The following is a 19,888-nucleotide window of genomic DNA, read 5'->3' as shown; positions in this document are numbered from 1 at the left end:
GGAGGGATGGCATTGGGAGTTATAACTGATGTAAATGACGAGTTGATGGGTGCTGACGAGTTGATGGGTGCAGCACACCAACATGGCACAAGTATACATTTGTAACAAATGTGCACATGTACCCTAGAACTTAAAATATAATATAAAAAAATGTGAAAATAATAATAAGAATAAAATTTAAAAAAAAAAAAAAGATAACCTGAGGTTATTGTTCAGGCCAGCCCTCCAGATAAAAGGAGCAGGCAGGAATTCAAGGAAGAACCCAAGTCTGCAACAAAGACAAAAAATTTGATAGAGTATTAATTATATCAGATTATGTTGAGAGGAAGGAGGCAGGAGGGCACGTGTTCAGGAAGAGAAAAACAAAGAGCCCTATGTCAGGAAAACACTTCAAAGTTGACATCCATATTCCTTTGAACAGTTGTATGAAATGTTTAGTAATTCCTTTAAAAACCCAGGCCATAAATAAATATTTTCATTTGGTATATCAAGGAATGCACTAAATATCATTTGCAGGTGTTATCACTTGACCAAAGAGAAATTCGCATTACATAACCCACAGTGTTATTTAAAAAGTCATATTACAACACTTGAAAATCATGGAATTACTATTTGCAACATAGGGAAGGAGCACTAGGAAAAACAAACAGTGAACTCTGAAAATAATTTATTTGCTCATTTTATGATCTGAGCACCACAAAAGGATTGTTGCTATTAACTACCATAATCAAAGAAAAGAAAGGTTAGGATAGGTAATCTGGCCTAAAAATCACATGGAAAAAAAAAGTGCTATGATACAGCTAGTACTAAATTATTTACTACTAATTTTAATGTTGTTTCCACTCTCAAAGACTCAGTCACAAATTGAGCAATGAGCTTTTCATATGATACAAAGTTACATTTATAATGGAAGAAGTTGAAAATATACCACTCTGGCATACTGACTATTTTGAATAAAAGGCATTTAATTCAAGTATTGGAAAACAACAGGTGTAAAAAGAGAACTCTGATCTTCCAGCCTCCTTAAAAGCAGAAGATGAAATTCCCCTGAAAGAAATTAACATCCTATCCTCAAGGACAGGAAGTTGAGGTCAAAGAATTCTGTATAGACTTTGTTAAAATAACGTATCTTTTAAGCCTCCCCATATAATTTAGTTGGTTCTTCACAATTTACTGCTCTTTTTGTAATTCATTATTTAAGCGTTTCACTCTAACTGCTTATTTGGGTCTTTATCTCTTTTTTTAAAAAATTTTATTTTATTATACTTTAAGTTCTAGGGTACATGTGCATAACGTGCAGGTTTGTTACAAATGTATACTTGTGCCATGTTGGTGTGCTGCACCCATCAACTCGTCAGCACCCATCAACTCGTCATTTACATCAGTTATAACTCCCAATGCCATCCCTCCCCCCTCCCCCCTCCCCATAATAGGCCCCGGTGTGTGATGTTCCTCTTCTCAGGTCCAAGTGATCTCATTGTTCAGTTCCCACCTATGAGTGAGAACATACGGTGTTTGGTTTTCTGTTCTTGTGAAAGTTTGCTGAGAATGATGGTTTCCAGCTGCACTCATGTCCCTACAAAGGACACAAACTCATCCTTTTTTATGGCTGCATAGTATTCCATGGTGTATATGTGCCACATTTTCTTAATCCAGTCTGTCACTGATGGACATTTGGGTTGATTCCAAGTCTTTGCTATTGTGAATAGTGCCACAATCAACATACGTGTGCATGTGTCTTTATAGCAGCATGATTTATAATCCTTTGGGTATATACCCAGTAATGGGATGGCTGGGTCAAATGGTATTTCTAGTTCTAGATCCTTGAGGAATCGCCATACTGTTTTCCATAATGGTTGAACTAGTTTACAATCCCACCAACAGTGTAAAAGTGTTCCTATTTCTCCGCATCCTCTCCAGCACTTGTTGTTTCCTGATTTTTTAATGATTGTCATTCTAACTGGTGTGAGATGGTATCTCACTGTGGTTTTGGTTTGCATTTCTCTGATGGCCAGTGATGATGAGCATTTTTTCATGTGTCTGTTGGCTGTATGAATGAATGTCTTCGGGTCTTTATCTCTTTATGAGGATTCTTGTGCCACGTAAAACTCGTATTACTTGTATGAAATAAATTTGTATGCTTTTCTCCCGTTAATCTGTTTTATATCCATTTAATTCTCAGGCCCAGCTGGGACCCTAAGAAGAAACAGGTGGAATTTTGCTGCCCCTATACAACTAAATGAGTATCAAGATTCTCTGTAAAATTCATGAAAATTAGCGCAGTCTGTTTGAAACTTAAATCAAATGCTTCTTATGTGAGATGATCTTTGACAGCTACCAAAGGGATTCAGTCCTGACAAAGATGCAGCTTTAACGTGTGTACACATAGTAAACCTTCTGGCATGTCAAAAGCATCTGCCATCTGAAGACTTGTCATTTTTCATTCACTTTCTTTTAATTATTCAAAATTAGCAAACTATTTTAAAGCTAAAGTGTCAAACAAAATGAGTGTCCTTTACAATCCCAATAAATAATCCAATTCTTATAAGGGCAATCAACATTTTCAACAATATTTACTCAATAGGGGGTTAAGGAAGTGCGATCCGGAGTCAGATGTACTGGTAGGAAATCCTAGTTCACTACCCATGTGATCTTGGAGAAATTAACCCAAGCCTCAGTTACCTTATAAGTAAAATGGGGTGAACATTACCTACTCCATGTTCACAGAGACCCTATCAGGGCCACTGTGAACATTAGATAATCCCTGCAAAATTATAAACCAAACTAGTGTTTAATAGATGACACTAGTTGTTTAATAAATGTGTTTAATACATGACACTATATTGATTTCCTAATAAATAGCAGACTTTGCTACTGGTACTAGGGATGTCAAGATAAAGACAAATTAATTAGAGCCTCTGCCATCAAAAGGTTTATGCTTTAATAGGAGATACTTATATTAACAGAGTCTTGTAAGTGGTCATGTTTTCTCTCACAAACACTAAATTGCCACCTTTTCTCTTGCAAATACTATTTGCACTGCAATTACCAAAGGTACCTAAGGCCAACAGAATCAGAGGCAGCCACAGATTCAAAGGGAGCAGGGGGGACAGCAGACATGGGGGGAAAAGAGGAATCCTGCTGAAACTCCAGCCTGGAGCCTGTGCAGGATGTGTGTAAAACATTTAGTGCCACTACAGTAACAGTCAAACTTGAACAGCCTCGTGTCTCAGCAGAGAGACAAGTGTTAACTTTTAATCGGAAAAGCAATATCCTACCCCAACCCTAGAGAAAACCACAACTATTTTAGGTATAACTTTGAGATTCATGAATTCTGAAAGCTAAAGCTGATGACCTCTTTTGCTACAAATTACCTCCTCCCAAACTGTTTAGGTAATCCTCCTGTTACTTCGGGATACCAATGACTTACCTCCTGGGTAGAAGAACCATACTGGTAGAGCCCCTCTTTTGGGTCCCAGAGGTCTCGTCTCTAGTGAGCCTAGCTTCATACTGAGCTGTCTGTCACCATCTTTTTACATGTGACTTCTACACGAGACTGCAAGTCACCGTATTCCTCTTTGCATCCTTCCTACCGAGCACAGTGACTAAATACCAAGTTCAATAGATGTGTGTTGAATTATTACTTGGTGCCAAGCATTGTGCCAGGCAGCAGAGATATAAACATTAAAAACATGTTTTTTGTCAAAGAACAAATTATCTAATGGGGAGACAGAGTCAACATTTCAAATATGAGAACTGCACTAATGGAAAGACTACAATACTAGGTGTGGGGAATTGGTATGGAAAGGAATATCCAGATAGAATTAAGAGAAGGGATGTTCCCCCAATTAAATAGGGAAAAGCTAAAGAGTCCCAGGCATTATAAACTGGAAACAGACTCTGGGAAATAATGTACAATGGGAGGAGGAAAATTTTTAAAAGAAAATGTTGGTTGAATAGGTAAATGAATATAGTCAAATTTAGAAAGGAACACTGAAAATATAATTGTTAAAAATCACTAAATTCCCTCAAATTTAATACTTAGACCTTATTGTAAAGATTCTTACCTCCCAGAAATTCCTTTTGTTGACCCTGGAATCTCTGGTACAGGCCGATGTCTTAGCAGAAAAGATCGAGATGGTCTTGAAACCAACTTGCTACGACTTCTCATAGGTGCTAGGATTGGTGATGATGGAACATACAAGTCATTTACAATCATTTCTCCTTGAAACTTAAAGAATGGGGATGGTGGTGATCCGTCTAATAAACCATTTGTTCCATTTCTAGAATTCGTTTCTGATGTTGAACAGCCAACAGAAGAAAGGCATTCAGAGTCTGCGTTAGGGAGCTTATTGAGATTTTCTGAGATCAATTTAACTTTTTCTGTTTGTTGTTCTTCAATTGTGTGATCCATAGTCTTCTTTGTAATCAAAGATTCTATTTTAATATTTTCACTACCAAATAAAGAATTATTCAAAGAACCCAAATTCAGGTGTGGTTCTTCTGCAGTGGGAAAGTCGCGTTTAGGAGGAGACAGCTTATTATCTGATTGAGGATACTGGCTTCTTTCCACACTTGCATCGTCTTCAAGTTTTTTTGTAACAGTCTCCAACTGCGGTGGGCTAGGCATCTGAACACTGCTAGAACTGGAAAGTTCTATGCAGATATTCTGATCAGAAGATGGAACATTGTGATCCTTTGAAGGGTCATCATTCTTCTTTGTTTTATGAACATTTGCATATATTGGAAAATCTTGCATTTTTGACAAGATTATCTGCAACTGTTTAAGTATCCTCCTACGGTGACCTGTAGGTGATATTCCAATTTTCTGTAGCAGGCTGTCATTTATTGCTGCACAGTCCTTCACAGTAGTAAAACCAGACTCATGGAAATGTAAGAGATACTGCTCCAAATTAATGCTCATTAGGAAATCTTTTATATCCACATTTACTTCACTGACTGAGGACATAATGGTGGCTTCATTACTAAGTTGAGTTACAAAAAGTGGCACGATGAGATACACACACAAGAAGATGCACTTCTCTGCTGGCTTTTCCTCTATCAATTGTGACAGAAAAGTTTCTTAAAATGTTATTTTCTTCACAGTGACTGCTTTATGTGCTTAAGCCTAGAAGAAAAATAAAAATGATTTATTAGGCTATTTTAATTATTAAAATCTACTTTTATATACTTTCTCTGAAGAAACAACAGAAATTAGGACACTAACTTTCACTCTGCATTTGGAATCTTTGTGCATTGCTTTGCACGCCCTAGAAAACCAGTTTCTCCGTATGTGAGGGTACAGGACAGAAATGCTATGACAGCATCAAACTATGACTTTCAAAAAGGTGAAAAAAAATGACACTGACACACGTACCGAATAAACATATATCAAAAGCTTTATTCAACTTCTTAATTTAAAATGAGGGAACCAGTAAGTTAGTAAGATTGGATCCAAGAGCATTTGTGGAAAAGATTTACATAGTGCATCAGAAAAGTTTTTTTTTTAAGTATTAGGATAGCTAGGTTAGATAAAAAAAACTGTTTAATGTCCTACAGGATAATAAGCCACAACATTTGGGGTTATCTTTTCTACTGGACAAAAATCTATAAGCATACAGGTAACTTCTCAGTGTCTATGTGCTACTCAAATAATAAATAGCCAAGTCAAGCACAGGAATTAAAATTGGGATTAAAATATCTCTAAGGTGGTCTTGTTAAACAACATTCCCACAAAGGCACTGAAAGAATGTTCTTTTGACTTTCAAGTTTTATGCAATTTTCTTAACAGTAACTGAACATAAACAACTTTCCCTTTCACTGCACTTTCTTTCAAATACTTAAAAAGCAGTCAGAACATATTTCTCAGTTCAATAATTTTCATTTCATAAAAGCTGGCAGCATTATATGTAAACAATAGTGATATACAAGATATGACACTGAATAATCAGCTAATTCTTAAATACATTAGATAACAGAAAATATGCTAATATAAAAGGACAAGGTAAAGGTTTAAAGGTCATGTGTCCTCCAATGTACACAGGAAATTCATAAGCTTATTTTTCTCCCAAACAACATAATTAAACTTTTTTTAAAAGTCCATTTTTCCAGATGCTAATTATACAGGTGTGTTCACTTTATGAAAATGCATATGTGCAAGTTTCTGTACACTGTGCGTCAATAAAAAAGTACAGAGCAGGTAGCAGGTATGACACATATATACTGAAGTAATAAAATGAGACACACCCACACAAGGAAAATTTCCCTGAGCAAGTTTTGATGCAGGACTGAAAAACCCCTTCAAATAGTTCTGCAAAAGGCACTACTTGGACTCTGCATATGCTACATGCCAACTGCCCACAAGCTACTGCTTCAACTATTTTAAAATATCAGCAAGCAGTAACAAACAGGTATAGGATAAAAGGGAAAGCATATATCTTCTTCAGGACACACTGCAGGAGCAGAGAAATAAAAATACAAAATAAATGATGAAAGGCAGGAAATCCCGTTGTCAATAAGGCATCCCAGAGTAACACCTAAAATGCTTAAATGTCAAACACAAAGAAGTTACACCTCGGCCAGGTGCGGTGGCTCACACCTGTAATCCCAGCACTTTGGGAGGCCAAGGTGGGCAGATCAATTGAGGTCAGGAGATCAAGACCATCCTGACCAACATGGTGAAACCTTGTCTCTACTAAAAATACAAAAATTAGCTGGGTGTGGGGGTGCACGCCTGTAATCCCAGCTACTCGGGAGGCTGAGGCAGGAGAATCGCTCAAACTTGGGAGGCAGAGACTGCAGTAAGCTGAGATGGCGCCACTGCACTCCAGCCTGGCAACAGAGCGAGACTCCATCTCAAAGATAGATAGATAGATAGATAGATAGATAGATAGATAGATAGATAGATAGATAGATAGATAGATAATGAAAAAAGAAAAGTTACACCTCAACACTACATACAAACTCAATTCTCAGATAAGCCACTTTCATTCTACACAATTATTTTGCAACAAATGTATCGTCTATTTTTACTAGCCTTATCACAGGATGGAAATAATTACTACCAATGGAACAATAAGTGGACATAATGTATTCACCCACTTTAGAATTTATAAACATGATAAATTGGCCAATAACTTGAGAAGATTAGAAGCATTTTCCTTCTGAAGTAGAATAAATTATAAAAAGTGACAGTTTTGCTTACCAGTGTCCACAAAAACGTTAATAGGAGAAAAACAATTTCAATAAAATACATATACACATGCACATCAAGAAACCTCCTGATGCATCCCTACCCCAAATCTAAAACCTAGACTGCATTCCCAAGTCCACCTTTGTATTATCCACCACATTCAAGGAAGCAGGTGAGCTCCTGATTTTACTCCTTGCTACTGACAGAATTATGTCCTCCCAAAATTCGTATCTGAAGCCCTAACCTTTACTGTGACTGTATTTGGAGACAGGGCCTCCAAGCAGGTAATTAAGGTTAAATGAGGTCATCAGGATGGGACCTTGATAAGATAGCATTAGTTTCTTATAAGAGACACCAGAGAGTTTTCTTTCCCTCAGGTCCCACAGCCCTCTATGTAAGGACATAGGGAAAAGGCGGCTATCTGTAAGCCAGGAAGAGTAACTCTAGGAAACTTATCAGCTGGCAAATGGATCTTGGACTTCTCAACCTCTAGAGCTGTGAGAAAATAAATGTATGTGGTTTAAGCTACATGGCCTGTGGTATTTTGTCATAGCAGCTAAGCTGACTAATACACTTACTCCATCCTCACTGCTTTTGTCATGGTTCCAAACCTCATGACATCTTTTGCCTGGATTATTGCAACGGTCCCTGAACAAATCTCTCAGCCCAGTCTCCATGCATCAGTCAATGAACTATCAAATACATAATTCGGTATGTAACTCCACATGCTCAACCACATAAAGTCTATGCTGATATTGCTTATAGTGCCAAATCACATTTTTGTCTCTAGCAATAATAATAGCAGGTGCTATTGATATAAACAGCAATTATGTGTCAGACACCATGCTCATATTTCCTATGAGAGAGGAATTCCTCTGTATCAACAACAAGCTCATATTCAATGCTTTTAAACATTCTACCAACATCCTTCATTCACTTTAGTCCATTCTTGTCAATTATTTCCCTGAGGCAACAAGCTGTTTAGCAGCTCCATGCCTTTTTGCATACACTCTATCTGCTTTCTTAAGCACCATTTAAAATTATAAATAGGCAGGTATTACCTACTCTGTGAAGGCTTCTTATCAACCCCTCAAAAAAGAATGAATCATTCCTTCCTTAACATACATTTATAATTTCTATACTAGAGCTTTGCAAAGCACTTGGAACATGTTTAAGAGATGTGAGAGAGGCTGATAAAAATGGCAGAAGAGATTGACAAGCCCACTGTATTCGTTTTTTGGTATATATGTGTTGTACTTTCGTTTTAATACACAGCCCTTTCCTTTTTTTGGCAGATACATATATACTTCCTAGGTGGTCAAATCAAATAAAGATATACCAAAAGCTCTACCCAAAACCATCTCTCTCTATCACTCAACATGCTGAATATGGTAAATGAATCTGTTTCCTTTCCATGCTATGAAAAAGGCTCCCTCCCACAGCCCTAAAACCCTCTCTGCACGTTAATGTCAACTCCGTCCTCCAAATTGCCTGACATTTTAACTGTGTGAACACCCAAGAGTGTTCACAGATCCAGTTCTTTCCTTAGATGCTCTAGCCCCAAGCACATCATTAGATACACAGAGATAATCATGCCTAACTATAAAATTTCAGTATGTGAAAGCTCCTTAATACGAAATTGAGGCTCTCCATGTTTTGACCTCCAATTGCAGTCTATGGCATGTATGCCACACTCTAGATCAGTGACCCTCCAGGTACTGATCTGTGGATCTTCTGTACATCAACAACTGCTGTGGGTCCTAGGAGTCTACATTTGTTATATCCTCCAATTATAACTGGGATGTGCGAAAAAAAATGTGGTAAATTACAGTTCTAAGTTCTTGAGGCTTCCCAGACATGCTTTATACCAGCCCACCTGAGTCTAAGCTCATCACTATCCTCCTCTTGGATAAAATCCCCCACCTAACATCCTGCACACAAGTTTGCAGGAAGACTAAATTAAAATTCCACCTCCTCCACTTTCTAGCAGTGTAAATATAGGCCCGTGCCTATGTCAATGTCTCCATTTCCTTTCCCATAAAATAGAAATACTCCAGAGTATCAAGCATTGGTGAAGATTAAATGAGATAATCCATCATAAGTGACTCGCGCATAGTGCCTAGCATGTACTGATGCTTAGTAAACATTCACTTTGTCACTGTAATTATTTTCACCACTATAGTCATTGTGTCCCCACAGTTAAATTTTCTGTTCTCTGAGGTCTAAAACACTTTCCTTCACAAGAGTTCTAGTGAACAAGAAATGCATTCTCTTCTCCGTATTCCTACACTATTTACTTCTTAGAGTGTTGTCCCAGTTCGTTCAGACTGATTTAACAAAATACGAATGTTCTTGGACTTACAATGAAGTTACATCCCAATAAACCCACTGTAAACTGCAAATGTTATAAGCTGAAAACGTGTGGCTGAGAGGGAGCCAGGGCTTGCTGCCACTGCCCAGCATCACTAGAGAAGTGTGGTTTCTCCCAAATGCATATCACATTCACTCCATCACAAAGTCGGAAAATCCCAAGTCAAACCATAATAAGTTGGGGAACATCTGTACCTTAGACTGGATAATTAATAAACAACAAAAATGCATTACTTAGAGTTCTGGAGGATGGGAAGTCCAAGGTCAAGGCGCCTGCAGACATCACAGATAATGCCTTCTATATGTCCTCACGTGGCAGAAGGGCAAGGGGCAAACAAACACCTCCCTCAGGCCTCTCTTCTGAGAAGACTAATTCCATTCAGGACAGCTCTGGCCTCATGACCTAATAACCTCCCCCAAGCCCCACCTCTTAATACCATTCCCTTGAGCAGTCAGGTTTCAACACACAAATCAGGAGTGGGTAATGGGGGACACATACATTCAGACCATAGCAAGTGTTTAACTATACTCTGCTGTTCCACAGATAGTGTAATATAAATGCCAAGACTCTGAATCCAGACAACTTGTGTTGAATTCCAATTCCTACACTTACTAGCTTTATTATCTTGTGTATTTAACTTCTCTGTGCTTTAGTTTCTTAGTCAAAAATAATGGGAGTAATATTAGTACCTACCTCATAGGGTTACTGTGAGAATTACATCAGTTAATACATACACAGCACTTACAACAACAACTGGACATTACAAATTCTAAGTAAGTGTTGCCATTATCACTATTATTTTATTATAATAAACTCTGCCAACAGGACAAACCCATATAAGCTGCACAATGAATGCCAGATTACTTGCTTATAAACATGGTGCATCATGTATACGCAATACATATTTAGAGAATGTATAAATAGTTGGTGTTACAGACATGGCTGTACATCTCCCCATGCTATCCTGAACCAATTTCACGAGGCAATGAAATGGAAGTAACATTCAGGAGCACTTGTTACATGCCCAGCTTACCATATCACTCAATGAACAGCACCTTGTTACTTTACTGTGCTATGCCTTTAAACTATATCCTGAATTCAGTAACACTATCTATCTCCCCTGCTCCCATTCCAGCCTAAGCCACCATATCTCTCTTAGACCACTGCAATAGCCTCTTAGACTGATATTCCTGATTCTGTCCTAGCCCCCTCTCCCTGACACAGTAGATTCTCACTACAGGAGCCAGAATGATTAATGTCATAAGAAAAGTCACACCGTATCACTCCCTATGACTTCCAAACTTAATCTTCCCTGACTTTCCCCCTCCATCACGTGACAGCCTCAGAGCCAGCCTCCTTTCTGTTCCTTCCTCAGACCTTAGCTCTTGATCTTGTCTCTTTCCAACCTTCTTCTCCAGCATACACCCATGTCTCCAGTCACTCCATCACTTTGGTATGTCTCTGCTCAAATGCACCCTCTTCAGAGAGGTGGTCCCTCCCTAATCTATGCTATACAAGCATGCCTTGTGACTCACCATTCCTTATCCTTGCTTTATCTGTCTCCATGGCATCTACTACTGCTGATATCTGTTGACTGCTCCAAGAAGGCAGGGATCTTGTCTACTGTTCACTGCTCAGCTCAATAAATGTTTGCTGAATAACTTTTCTATATAACTGCTGAATAACTTCTTGCTTTGTGATGAGGAGTGGAAGGTGCATACTGTTTTAAAATGTTGTCTATTTAATCAAGCTAGTATGCAGCAGATTGATTTCAAGCACAGATTTCTCCAATTCATCTAACCATTAACAGAGGTCCTCAAATCAGGAGTTGAGTATGAGGGGCGGGGCAGGAGGTATCAGTGAGAAACATCCTAAACCATCTGTGGGACTTCTAAAAACTCATAGGTTGGGCCAGGCTGGGTGAGGTGGCTCATGCCTGTAATTGCAGCACTTTGGGAGGCAGAGGTGGGCGGATTGCTTGAGCCCAGGATTTCCAGAACAGTCTGGGTGACACGGCGAAACTGTCTCTAACCAAAATATATAAACAGCTGGGTGTGGTGGTGCACACCTGTAGTCCCAACTACTCAGAAGGCTGAGGTGGGAGGATGGCTTGAGCTCAGGAGGAGGAGGTTTCAGTGAGCTGAGATTGCACCACTGATCTCCAGACTCTGTCTCAAATAATAATAATAATAATCATAAATAAGTTGGACAGGCTTCCCCCTCCTAATGTCTTGAATAAGGAAAGCCACTACAGTAAGCCCCTTCCAAACTCCCTCCCCACCACCCATTACCAGTGGAGCTTTGTCATCAATCTTCTAGTTGAACAAGGAAAGCAAAAAACTGAAAACCAAGGGTTATTTCACTAAACCATGATGTCATTCAGACAACTTCTAGAATCCCCTTTGCCTGACTATATGTGACAGGATGGAAAACAGCATAGTACAATCGTATCAGTCATATGATCAATCCATTAAAACAAAAAGGGAGCATATCAATGAAAAATCAGAAACACATTCTTAGCAAAGTTAGAAACTTTGTGAGAAAATGGGCTTAATAGTAGTCAGAGGATCAATATAGATTTACAAATTAGGCTGCTAAATGAATAATGAAACTTCTCAACATTTTCAATACAAGTCTTACAGATCCCAATAACAATGAGAGCTGGTTGTATTCCAGAACAGAGGTTCCCAATGGATTGGAACTATATCCCTTGATTAGATTCAGAGATACCTGAGAAAATGCTTTTACTGATCTTAATGACTAAGTGACGCCAGTAGACAGAAAAAGTGACTATGACATTCTGCGATAGTACCCAGGTAAAAAATTCAAGTATGATTTTTACTCCTTCAATTCTCTATAATTAATCAGTTTCCAATACGGTACCCAACACTATAGATGATAAAAGAGAAAAGTGTCCCTGCCTTCAAGTGTCCCTGTAATACACCACTTCAGTTTGATGAATGTCCATGTACGTGGCTAAACCTAGAAGCCTACATATATTTACATTTAACTGTCTAAGAGTTAAGAGGCAATGACAAATTAAGGAAGAACATCTTTGTAATTGCTATATACAGCAGTGGTAATATGGAATTGAGTTCATCAAAATTTATTGTTGTATCTGTCATTGTAGAAAGACAGCTCATGCAGGACTACAGTACAGCTGATATAATGCAACAATATGAAGCCAAAATCAAATAACAAATTATTATTTGCTAATAAACTTATTGTGGAGAAATCACTTATTCCTTGGAAAATTGGAAGTCTCCATATGGACAGCACGCTGAACTAACTAGTTGAGGGTACAGGTCCTCTAGAAGTCCATCTGATATGGTTTGGGTGTTTTGTCCCCTCCAAATTTCACATGGAAATGTGACCTCTGATGTTGGAAGTAGGTCTAGTAGGAGGGGACCTCTCAGTGGGAGGTCATGGGGGTGGATCCCTGATGAATGGTTTGTGTGGTCTTTATGGTAATGAGTGAGTTCTCTATGAGTTCATACAAGATCTACTTGTTCAAAAGAGCCTGGCACCTCCTCCTTCTCTTGTTCCTTCCTGGTATCCGATATGCTAGCTTCCCCTTTGCCTTCCACTATGATTGTAAGCTTCCTGAGGCCTCACCATAAGCTGAGTGGATGCCAGTTCCATACCTGTGCAGCCTACAGAACTGTGAGCCAAATAAATCTGTTTTCTTTATAAATTACCCAGTCTCAGGAATTCCTTTATAGCAATACAAATGGACCAATACACCGCCTTTGCTTCAGCACAAAATACAGAAATAGGTATTGTGTTATTTGCACATTGAGCAAACTACTACCAAGATAATCACTCCAAGTACTGACAAAGACATGTTCAATCTGACTCTTCCCCAAAACCATGTAGATGAGGAAGTATTTTAGAGAAAATATGCTTATGGTTGCATTCCTTCCTCTATCCCACAGTATAGAGCAGACTGCAAAAGGATAAAGGTCAGGCCTACTAACTTATTTTTCTATTCTGAGTGCTTAGCCCACAGAAAAAGTATAAAACGGGTCATTTGGCATCTGTCTCCTCCGCCATCCATTCACCTACCTTGGTGTGGCAACACCAGCCCCATTAAACCCCTTACAGGAAGCCCAGTTCCCTCAATGTGGTCATCTCTTTTAATTGAGGTCACTCACAGGCTCTTACCTCCTCTGCCCCTGTTCTCTACCTCAATCACTACTCCTTTCCCATCCAACAAAACACATCCATCTTCTTTCGTTCTCCTTCAGAATTGCATTGCTAATAATAATAGCCAATAGTTGCGGAGTATTTGCAAACCATTTGTGTAGGATCTCATTTACTCCTCACAGCTGCAGGGAGGAAAATCCCATGCTGAATGTCACGCAATAGGTAAACAGTGGAAACACTAAGTGTTTCTGAGAGTCAGACTCCACAACCTGTGCTGTAAACTGTAATGCCTCACAGTAGATATAAAGTTGATTTAATAGTAAAGAGGTAGCAAAGACTTAATAGTCTCCCTCTCCTTTGTCTAGCTATTCATAAGCGCTTATATTCACACTAGGGAAATGCTGTTTAAATATACTATATCTTGCAAATTCAAGTTGTATACACTATTTAAGTTTGATACGTGTCCATGTACGTGGCTAAACCTGGAAGCCTACATTCATTTACATTTAATTGCCTGAGAGTTGACAGCCAATGACAAATTAAGGGAGAACATCTTCGTAATTGCTATATAAAGCAATGTAGAATTTCGTCTATTAAAATTTATTTTGCATCTATCACCGCAGAAAGACAGCTAACACAGGACCATAGTACAATTGATAGAGTGCAACAATATGAAGCCAAAATCAAATAACCAAATATGACCAAAATAAGTATTCACTGCCCACATGAAGTCAATGGTCACGGTAAAATAAACAAATACAAATACAAATCTGCTTGAGAAGAAAATAAAGTATTAAGGCCAGGCATGGTGGCTCACGCCTGTAATCCCAGCACACTTTGGGAGGCCCAGACGGGCGGATTACCTGAGGTCAGGAGTTTGAGACCAGCCTGGCCAACATGGTAAAATCCCATCTCTACTAAAAACACAAAAATTAGCTGGGCATGGTGGAACACGCCTGTAATCCCAGCTACTTAGGAGGCTGAGGCATGAGAATCGCTTGAACTCAGGGGGCAGAGGTTGCAGTGAGCCAATATCATGCCACTACAGGGACAGAGCAAGATGCTGTCTCAAGAAAAAAAGAAAAAAAGAAGCAGAAGAAAGAAGAAGAAAAAAGAAGAAAGAAGAAGAAAGTATTAATTAAAAAAAGATACCTGACTATGGTCTTAAAGGTTTAATATTACATGTAGTGCAAAAGTAGATAAGGAGTGGAAGCAACCCAGATGTCTATGAATGGATGAATGGATAAAGAAAGTGTAGTATATACACAAAATGAAATACTAAGAAGCCTTAAAAAGGAGTGAAATACTGTCATATGCTACAATATAGATGAACCCCGAGGGTCATTATGCTAAGTGAAAAACCAGTCATAAAACAGACAAATATATGATTCCACTTACATCAGGTATCCACCATAGTCAAATTCATAGAAAGTAGAACTGTGGCTACCAGAGGTGGGAAGAGAGGTAAGGAGTTGTTTAACAAGTATAGAGTTTCAGTTCTACCAACTGGAAATGGCCTGGAGATCTGTTTCTCAGTAATGTAAATATACTTAGCGTTACTGAACTATATACTAAAAATGATTAAGATGGTAAATTTTATAGTATGTGTTCTTTTCACCCAGTAAAAAAGGAGATCAGAAGACAGACTAGAAGATTTGGGCCAGCGTCTCAACTCTTATTCAAACTGAAATCCCTGTACATCCCCGGACTTTTTTACTCTCGTTTGGGAGCCAATTCAAGTCTTCCAAGTATGGTAACACCACACTCATGAGGCTTCCCTGCCTATCCCATCCCTCCTCAATCCCTTATTAGTTCTGCTCAGGCAGTAAGTATAGATAGCACAATGCCCAAATTCCAATCCAGGCTTCCCCACTTTTTAACTATGTATCTTGATTAAGTTATTTAACTTCCTGAAGTTTGTTTTTCTCATTTATAAAACAAGGGTAATATACTCCATATCGTGTAGTATTTCTGTTAGAATTAAACAAGTCAAATATTTAAGATATATAAGACTATCTGACATGAGTTACAACTGCACCATAAATGTTGGCTATTATTAATTTACCCATTGTATACAATATTGCCTTTAATCATATTCATACCACTCTATTGCACTCGGTTTGAATGGAATTCTTCTGTCTGCGTAGTAATATTACTTTCCTTTAAATTATCACTGTAAATCATTCTTCTAATAAATCCACAATGCACCTAACATGGCAGTTAACATAGTTTTATTAATGTAGTAATGTATAGATGTAGTTAGAGTTGTAAGAATTATGACAATTTCACCTGAAGACTTAACACCTGGGACACAAAGCACAGTGACTTACCAGGGATTCCAGCTCTGCCACGTGCTACCTGCGAGGCCTTGGGAGAATTCCTCTCTTTTCCTGAGCCTCACTGTTGTCATTTGTAAGCAGGGAAAGTAATAGCGCCTACCTCACAGGGCTATTTTGAGGATGAAATGAGCCCATATGCATTAAGATCTTAGAACAGCGCCTGGTAAGCAACAAGCATTTAATTAGTGTCTTCTGGATGGAGAATAATGGAGATTTTAGCTGAAAATAGGTACGCTCTAGGCAAAATCATTTTGTAGCTTGGATCAAGGAGTAAGGATTTTCTAAGCTGTGTTTTAATTATTTTACTTATAGTGCAATCTGAAAAACACAATAAAAAAAACTAAAACTTAATATTAATTTCCATCCAGTGAAAACCACAAGTGCTAATTCCTTGACTTAGTAAAAGAACGTATCAGTAGCATAGGAGATACCTAGGTTTAGGTGTTCTGGATAATATCACAAAAGTTAAACGCCTGATAATCTCCTTAACTTCTGTAAGTCTTTTGTCTTTCAAGCTGTCCATCCAGATTTTAAGTTAATTCACTAGGGTTTGAGAATTTTTTTTTTTAATTCTAATGGAGAGATCCCTAAGGTAGAACCATAATTCTTGGGATATGAGAGGATGATTTATTCTTCCAGAGTTTCTACAAAAGCAGAATTGTAAAACTTTTGTATAAATGTATACTCTACCATTTCTCTGAATGTATGTCATATTTTTAGACAAACAACCAGATGTTTCAGAATAGCCTACTGTGAGTGTTTCCTTTCTTTGCATTTATAAATAGTACCCTGACCTCTTTTCCAACTGAGTTTGAGGGTTTATTTCTATTGGTTTAGCAACTGTCAAAGTTTTTTTTTCTTACAAAAACAGGGTATTTCAGAAAACGTCTCCTACCTTACTGGTCCATTTTTTTTTTTTTACATGTATTCATTCAATATATATTAAGCAACACTACTCACTCCAAGATAAGGCAGGGAGATATTTGGCGTTCAAGAAAACAGCATCTACTATCTGATTTGACAACAGTGCTAAGGGCTAAAAAGAAAGTGAAGATACAGTCTTCCCTCCAATAGTTTACAATCTAAAGGGTAAATTAGACATGACTATAAGAAAAGGAAAATGGCATGTATATGACAATCAGTTCATTACTACTCAGTAAGTGCCAATAAAGAATACCAAAAACACCACAAAAAAACAACTTTTTGCAAAGAATTTGATATATTCCAAAAAAGTACTTAAATTTTAATAGTGAGAAAAATCCAATTTTATGACCTTAATTTCCACATGGTTTTATATTTTAGCATTGTTTTAAATACATAGAGAAGTGGCCCCATCATCCTTCATGAGTTCTCAGGAACTCTAAAAAAAAACCTCACATCTGCCCCCCAAAAGGACTACTTCAACCCAAATGAGGCCTCCTTTCTTTTCTCTGCAGCATGGGTAAATAAGTAAGCTTGTGCTGAACAGAAACTGAAACAAAATTTCACAGGACAACTTTCTAACTAGAAGGGATCACATGAGAATACCATTGAGTACTGTTTCATTTAAAGACAGAAACAAGTGAGCAAAATGGTTTAACTACCATTACATATTTAATCTGTCCAATACTTAGAAGTAATAACTAATATGATAAATTACAAGGTCCAGAACTTTGCAGAAAAGATTAAGACAGCCTCTCATAGCCTCTAATCTCACATCTATCGTATGTGGTCAAAGCTAAGACATATTTCCCAGATTATTAAGAAGTTCTCTACCTAATTAATATTTCACCAAGAATTCCCAAAATTCTCACTACGTAGCATGTGCAAAGATTGTATCCAAGAAATGTATCGATAAATAAATGAGGGCAGGTGGAAATGTGTGCTAAAAAAAAACTATTAAAGCAATGACTATCATTTATACTTAGCATTTGTATAGTCACTTTCACCAAACTTTCTCACAGTTGCAGGGAGGTAGGTTAGAAAGTAATACAACAAAACAACAGCAACAAAAAAAAAAAACCTTCTCATATACCATGAAGTCTATAACTCAGAATCCTAACTAGACTTTAAAAACCTCATAGTTTCAATGCGTTAATGTAAAAGTTCTTCAGAAAACTGTAATTCATTATAATCTGAGTTCTATACTTACCCACAGTATCCAAGAATAGTTGGATCTGGTAAGTATTATTGCATACCCATGAGTCTTACACTGCAAGGAGCTTGCAGTGATATTAGAAAAACAAGAATTTGTTTTTAAATGTACCATCAGCTTCTCCTTTTACAGACAAGCCACATAAAATCTGACAGGTTTACAGAGGAAGAAAAAATGCAAACACATGCACATCCATATAAATAAGTTTTAACAAGCTCTGTCACCCTCTAGGTATATTTTAATTTAAATAAATCTCTGAGTACTGACAAATCTATATAAAACCCTCTTCGTGTTAGGAACCACCTTAAATGTGTATGTGTTAAATATGTTTGGAAAGAAGCCAGGAAGATATTTGCACTTAACCCTAGCCTAGTTCCATGACCCACTTTTTTTTCTTCTTTAAACGTTGTTGGACAAAGAATGTCGTGAGCATTTTCTCTCAATATTTCTCCTATAAGTGTATGGAAGTCATCAATAAGAGTTTAAAGGTATTTCTCTCTTTTCCTTAAAAAAGTTAGCTTCCTTTTTAAAACACCCATAACTTCGTCTTCCAATTACTTATGGGCAAAGTTCCATGAGCCCGCGGGGGTGTAGAGTGCTTAAGTGCAGGGAAATCAATACTCAGCTTGTAAGTACAGTACTATTATGGGTAATAACAATGACATCCTATTAAATGTACTTTTAAAAATAGCTTATTTTCAATACACTTCTTTTTTTTTTTTTTTTAACCGAAGGCTGCATTCTACCGAACAGCCTACTTCAAGGACAAGCTTGCAACAAAAAAAAAAAAAAAAGAAAAGAAAAGAAAAGGAAAGAAAAGAAAAGAAAAGAATTTGCTATCAGGATACTTATCTTACAACAGCCTAAGATGTCATTATTCCACACAAACTAGCTTATTTTCTTGTATTTTCCTCTGATTATCAAAGGCTATATAATTCCACGAACCCTTTCCCCAAATCAAAATAACTCTAGATCACCTCAAGGTGGGAGAAGTGTTTAAGAAAACAAGCCAGAATTAGAGAAAATAAAACTTACTTTATTAAATAGGATGGACACCACTTCTCCCAAAGAACTGTCTCCAAAAGTAAACAAGAAAGATCAATCTGGTAAACTCACTGCATACAGGTTCCCGTGTAAGGTATCGGGTTCAGGCAGGTGGAGGCCAAATGATCGTAATTAAAGTTAATTAACAGGCCAGTCGTCTTAACGTGTATAACAAGCAGGGTGTAGGGCAGCACAGACACCCAGGCAAAGTCATGATCTCTACCGAGTAAATAATTTGGTGCCTGAAACTCACTATAGCTTCTTCTTCTTTGGAGGTGGAGGAGAGGAATGGAGGGAGTGTCTAGCTGTCTACCCGGATCGTCACCCTCCCGGGTCAAATCCCAGAAGTGGAGTTCTTGGATCACTTACCGGCTTCTGGTTTCCTTTCAGACGCCCATACGCGAAATCCAAGGGGCGGACACCAGCGCCGAGCACTCTGCGCTCAGGAAATTTACCCGGTGAAGTGTCGAAAAGCCCCAACCCCTCCAGACAGGGTCCTCCCACCCCGGCGCTGGCCATGCCGGCCCAGCCCCCCCGAGGCCCTGGGTACTCGCCTTGCGCGCGGGTCGCGGAGTTCTAAAAGCGAGGTGAGGCGGGGCTGGGAAGCCCAGGGCCAGCGTCTCTCCTAGCCTTGGGCGCTCGGTCCTCGCCCCTCTGCCCGA

The 19,888-nt window shown here is 38.2% G+C and overlaps 1 protein-coding gene across 1 annotated transcript in view; it reads right to left on the bottom strand.

The window, feature by feature from the left end:
- The window catches only part of ARAP2 (ArfGAP with RhoGAP domain, ankyrin repeat and PH domain 2), a 181,208-nt gene extending 161,320 nt beyond the window's left edge, over positions 1–19,888 (bottom strand). The window contains exons 1-2 of the mRNA XM_011967062.1: positions 19,781–19,888; positions 4,068–5,128 (exon numbers count right to left, since the gene is read on the bottom strand). Coding sequence (XP_011822452.1) covers positions 4,068–4,969 — 902 coding nt within the window. The 5' untranslated portion in view covers positions 4,970–5,128; positions 19,781–19,888. The remainder of the gene's footprint in view (positions 1–4,067; positions 5,129–19,780) is intronic.

Source organism: Mandrillus leucophaeus, unplaced genomic scaffold, assembly GCF_000951045.1.
Source record: "Mandrillus leucophaeus isolate KB7577 unplaced genomic scaffold, Mleu.le_1.0 Scaffold784, whole genome shotgun sequence".
Lineage (NCBI taxonomy): Eukaryota > Metazoa > Chordata > Mammalia > Primates > Cercopithecidae > Mandrillus > Mandrillus leucophaeus.
This window is presented reverse-complemented; position numbering and strand designations above follow the sequence as displayed.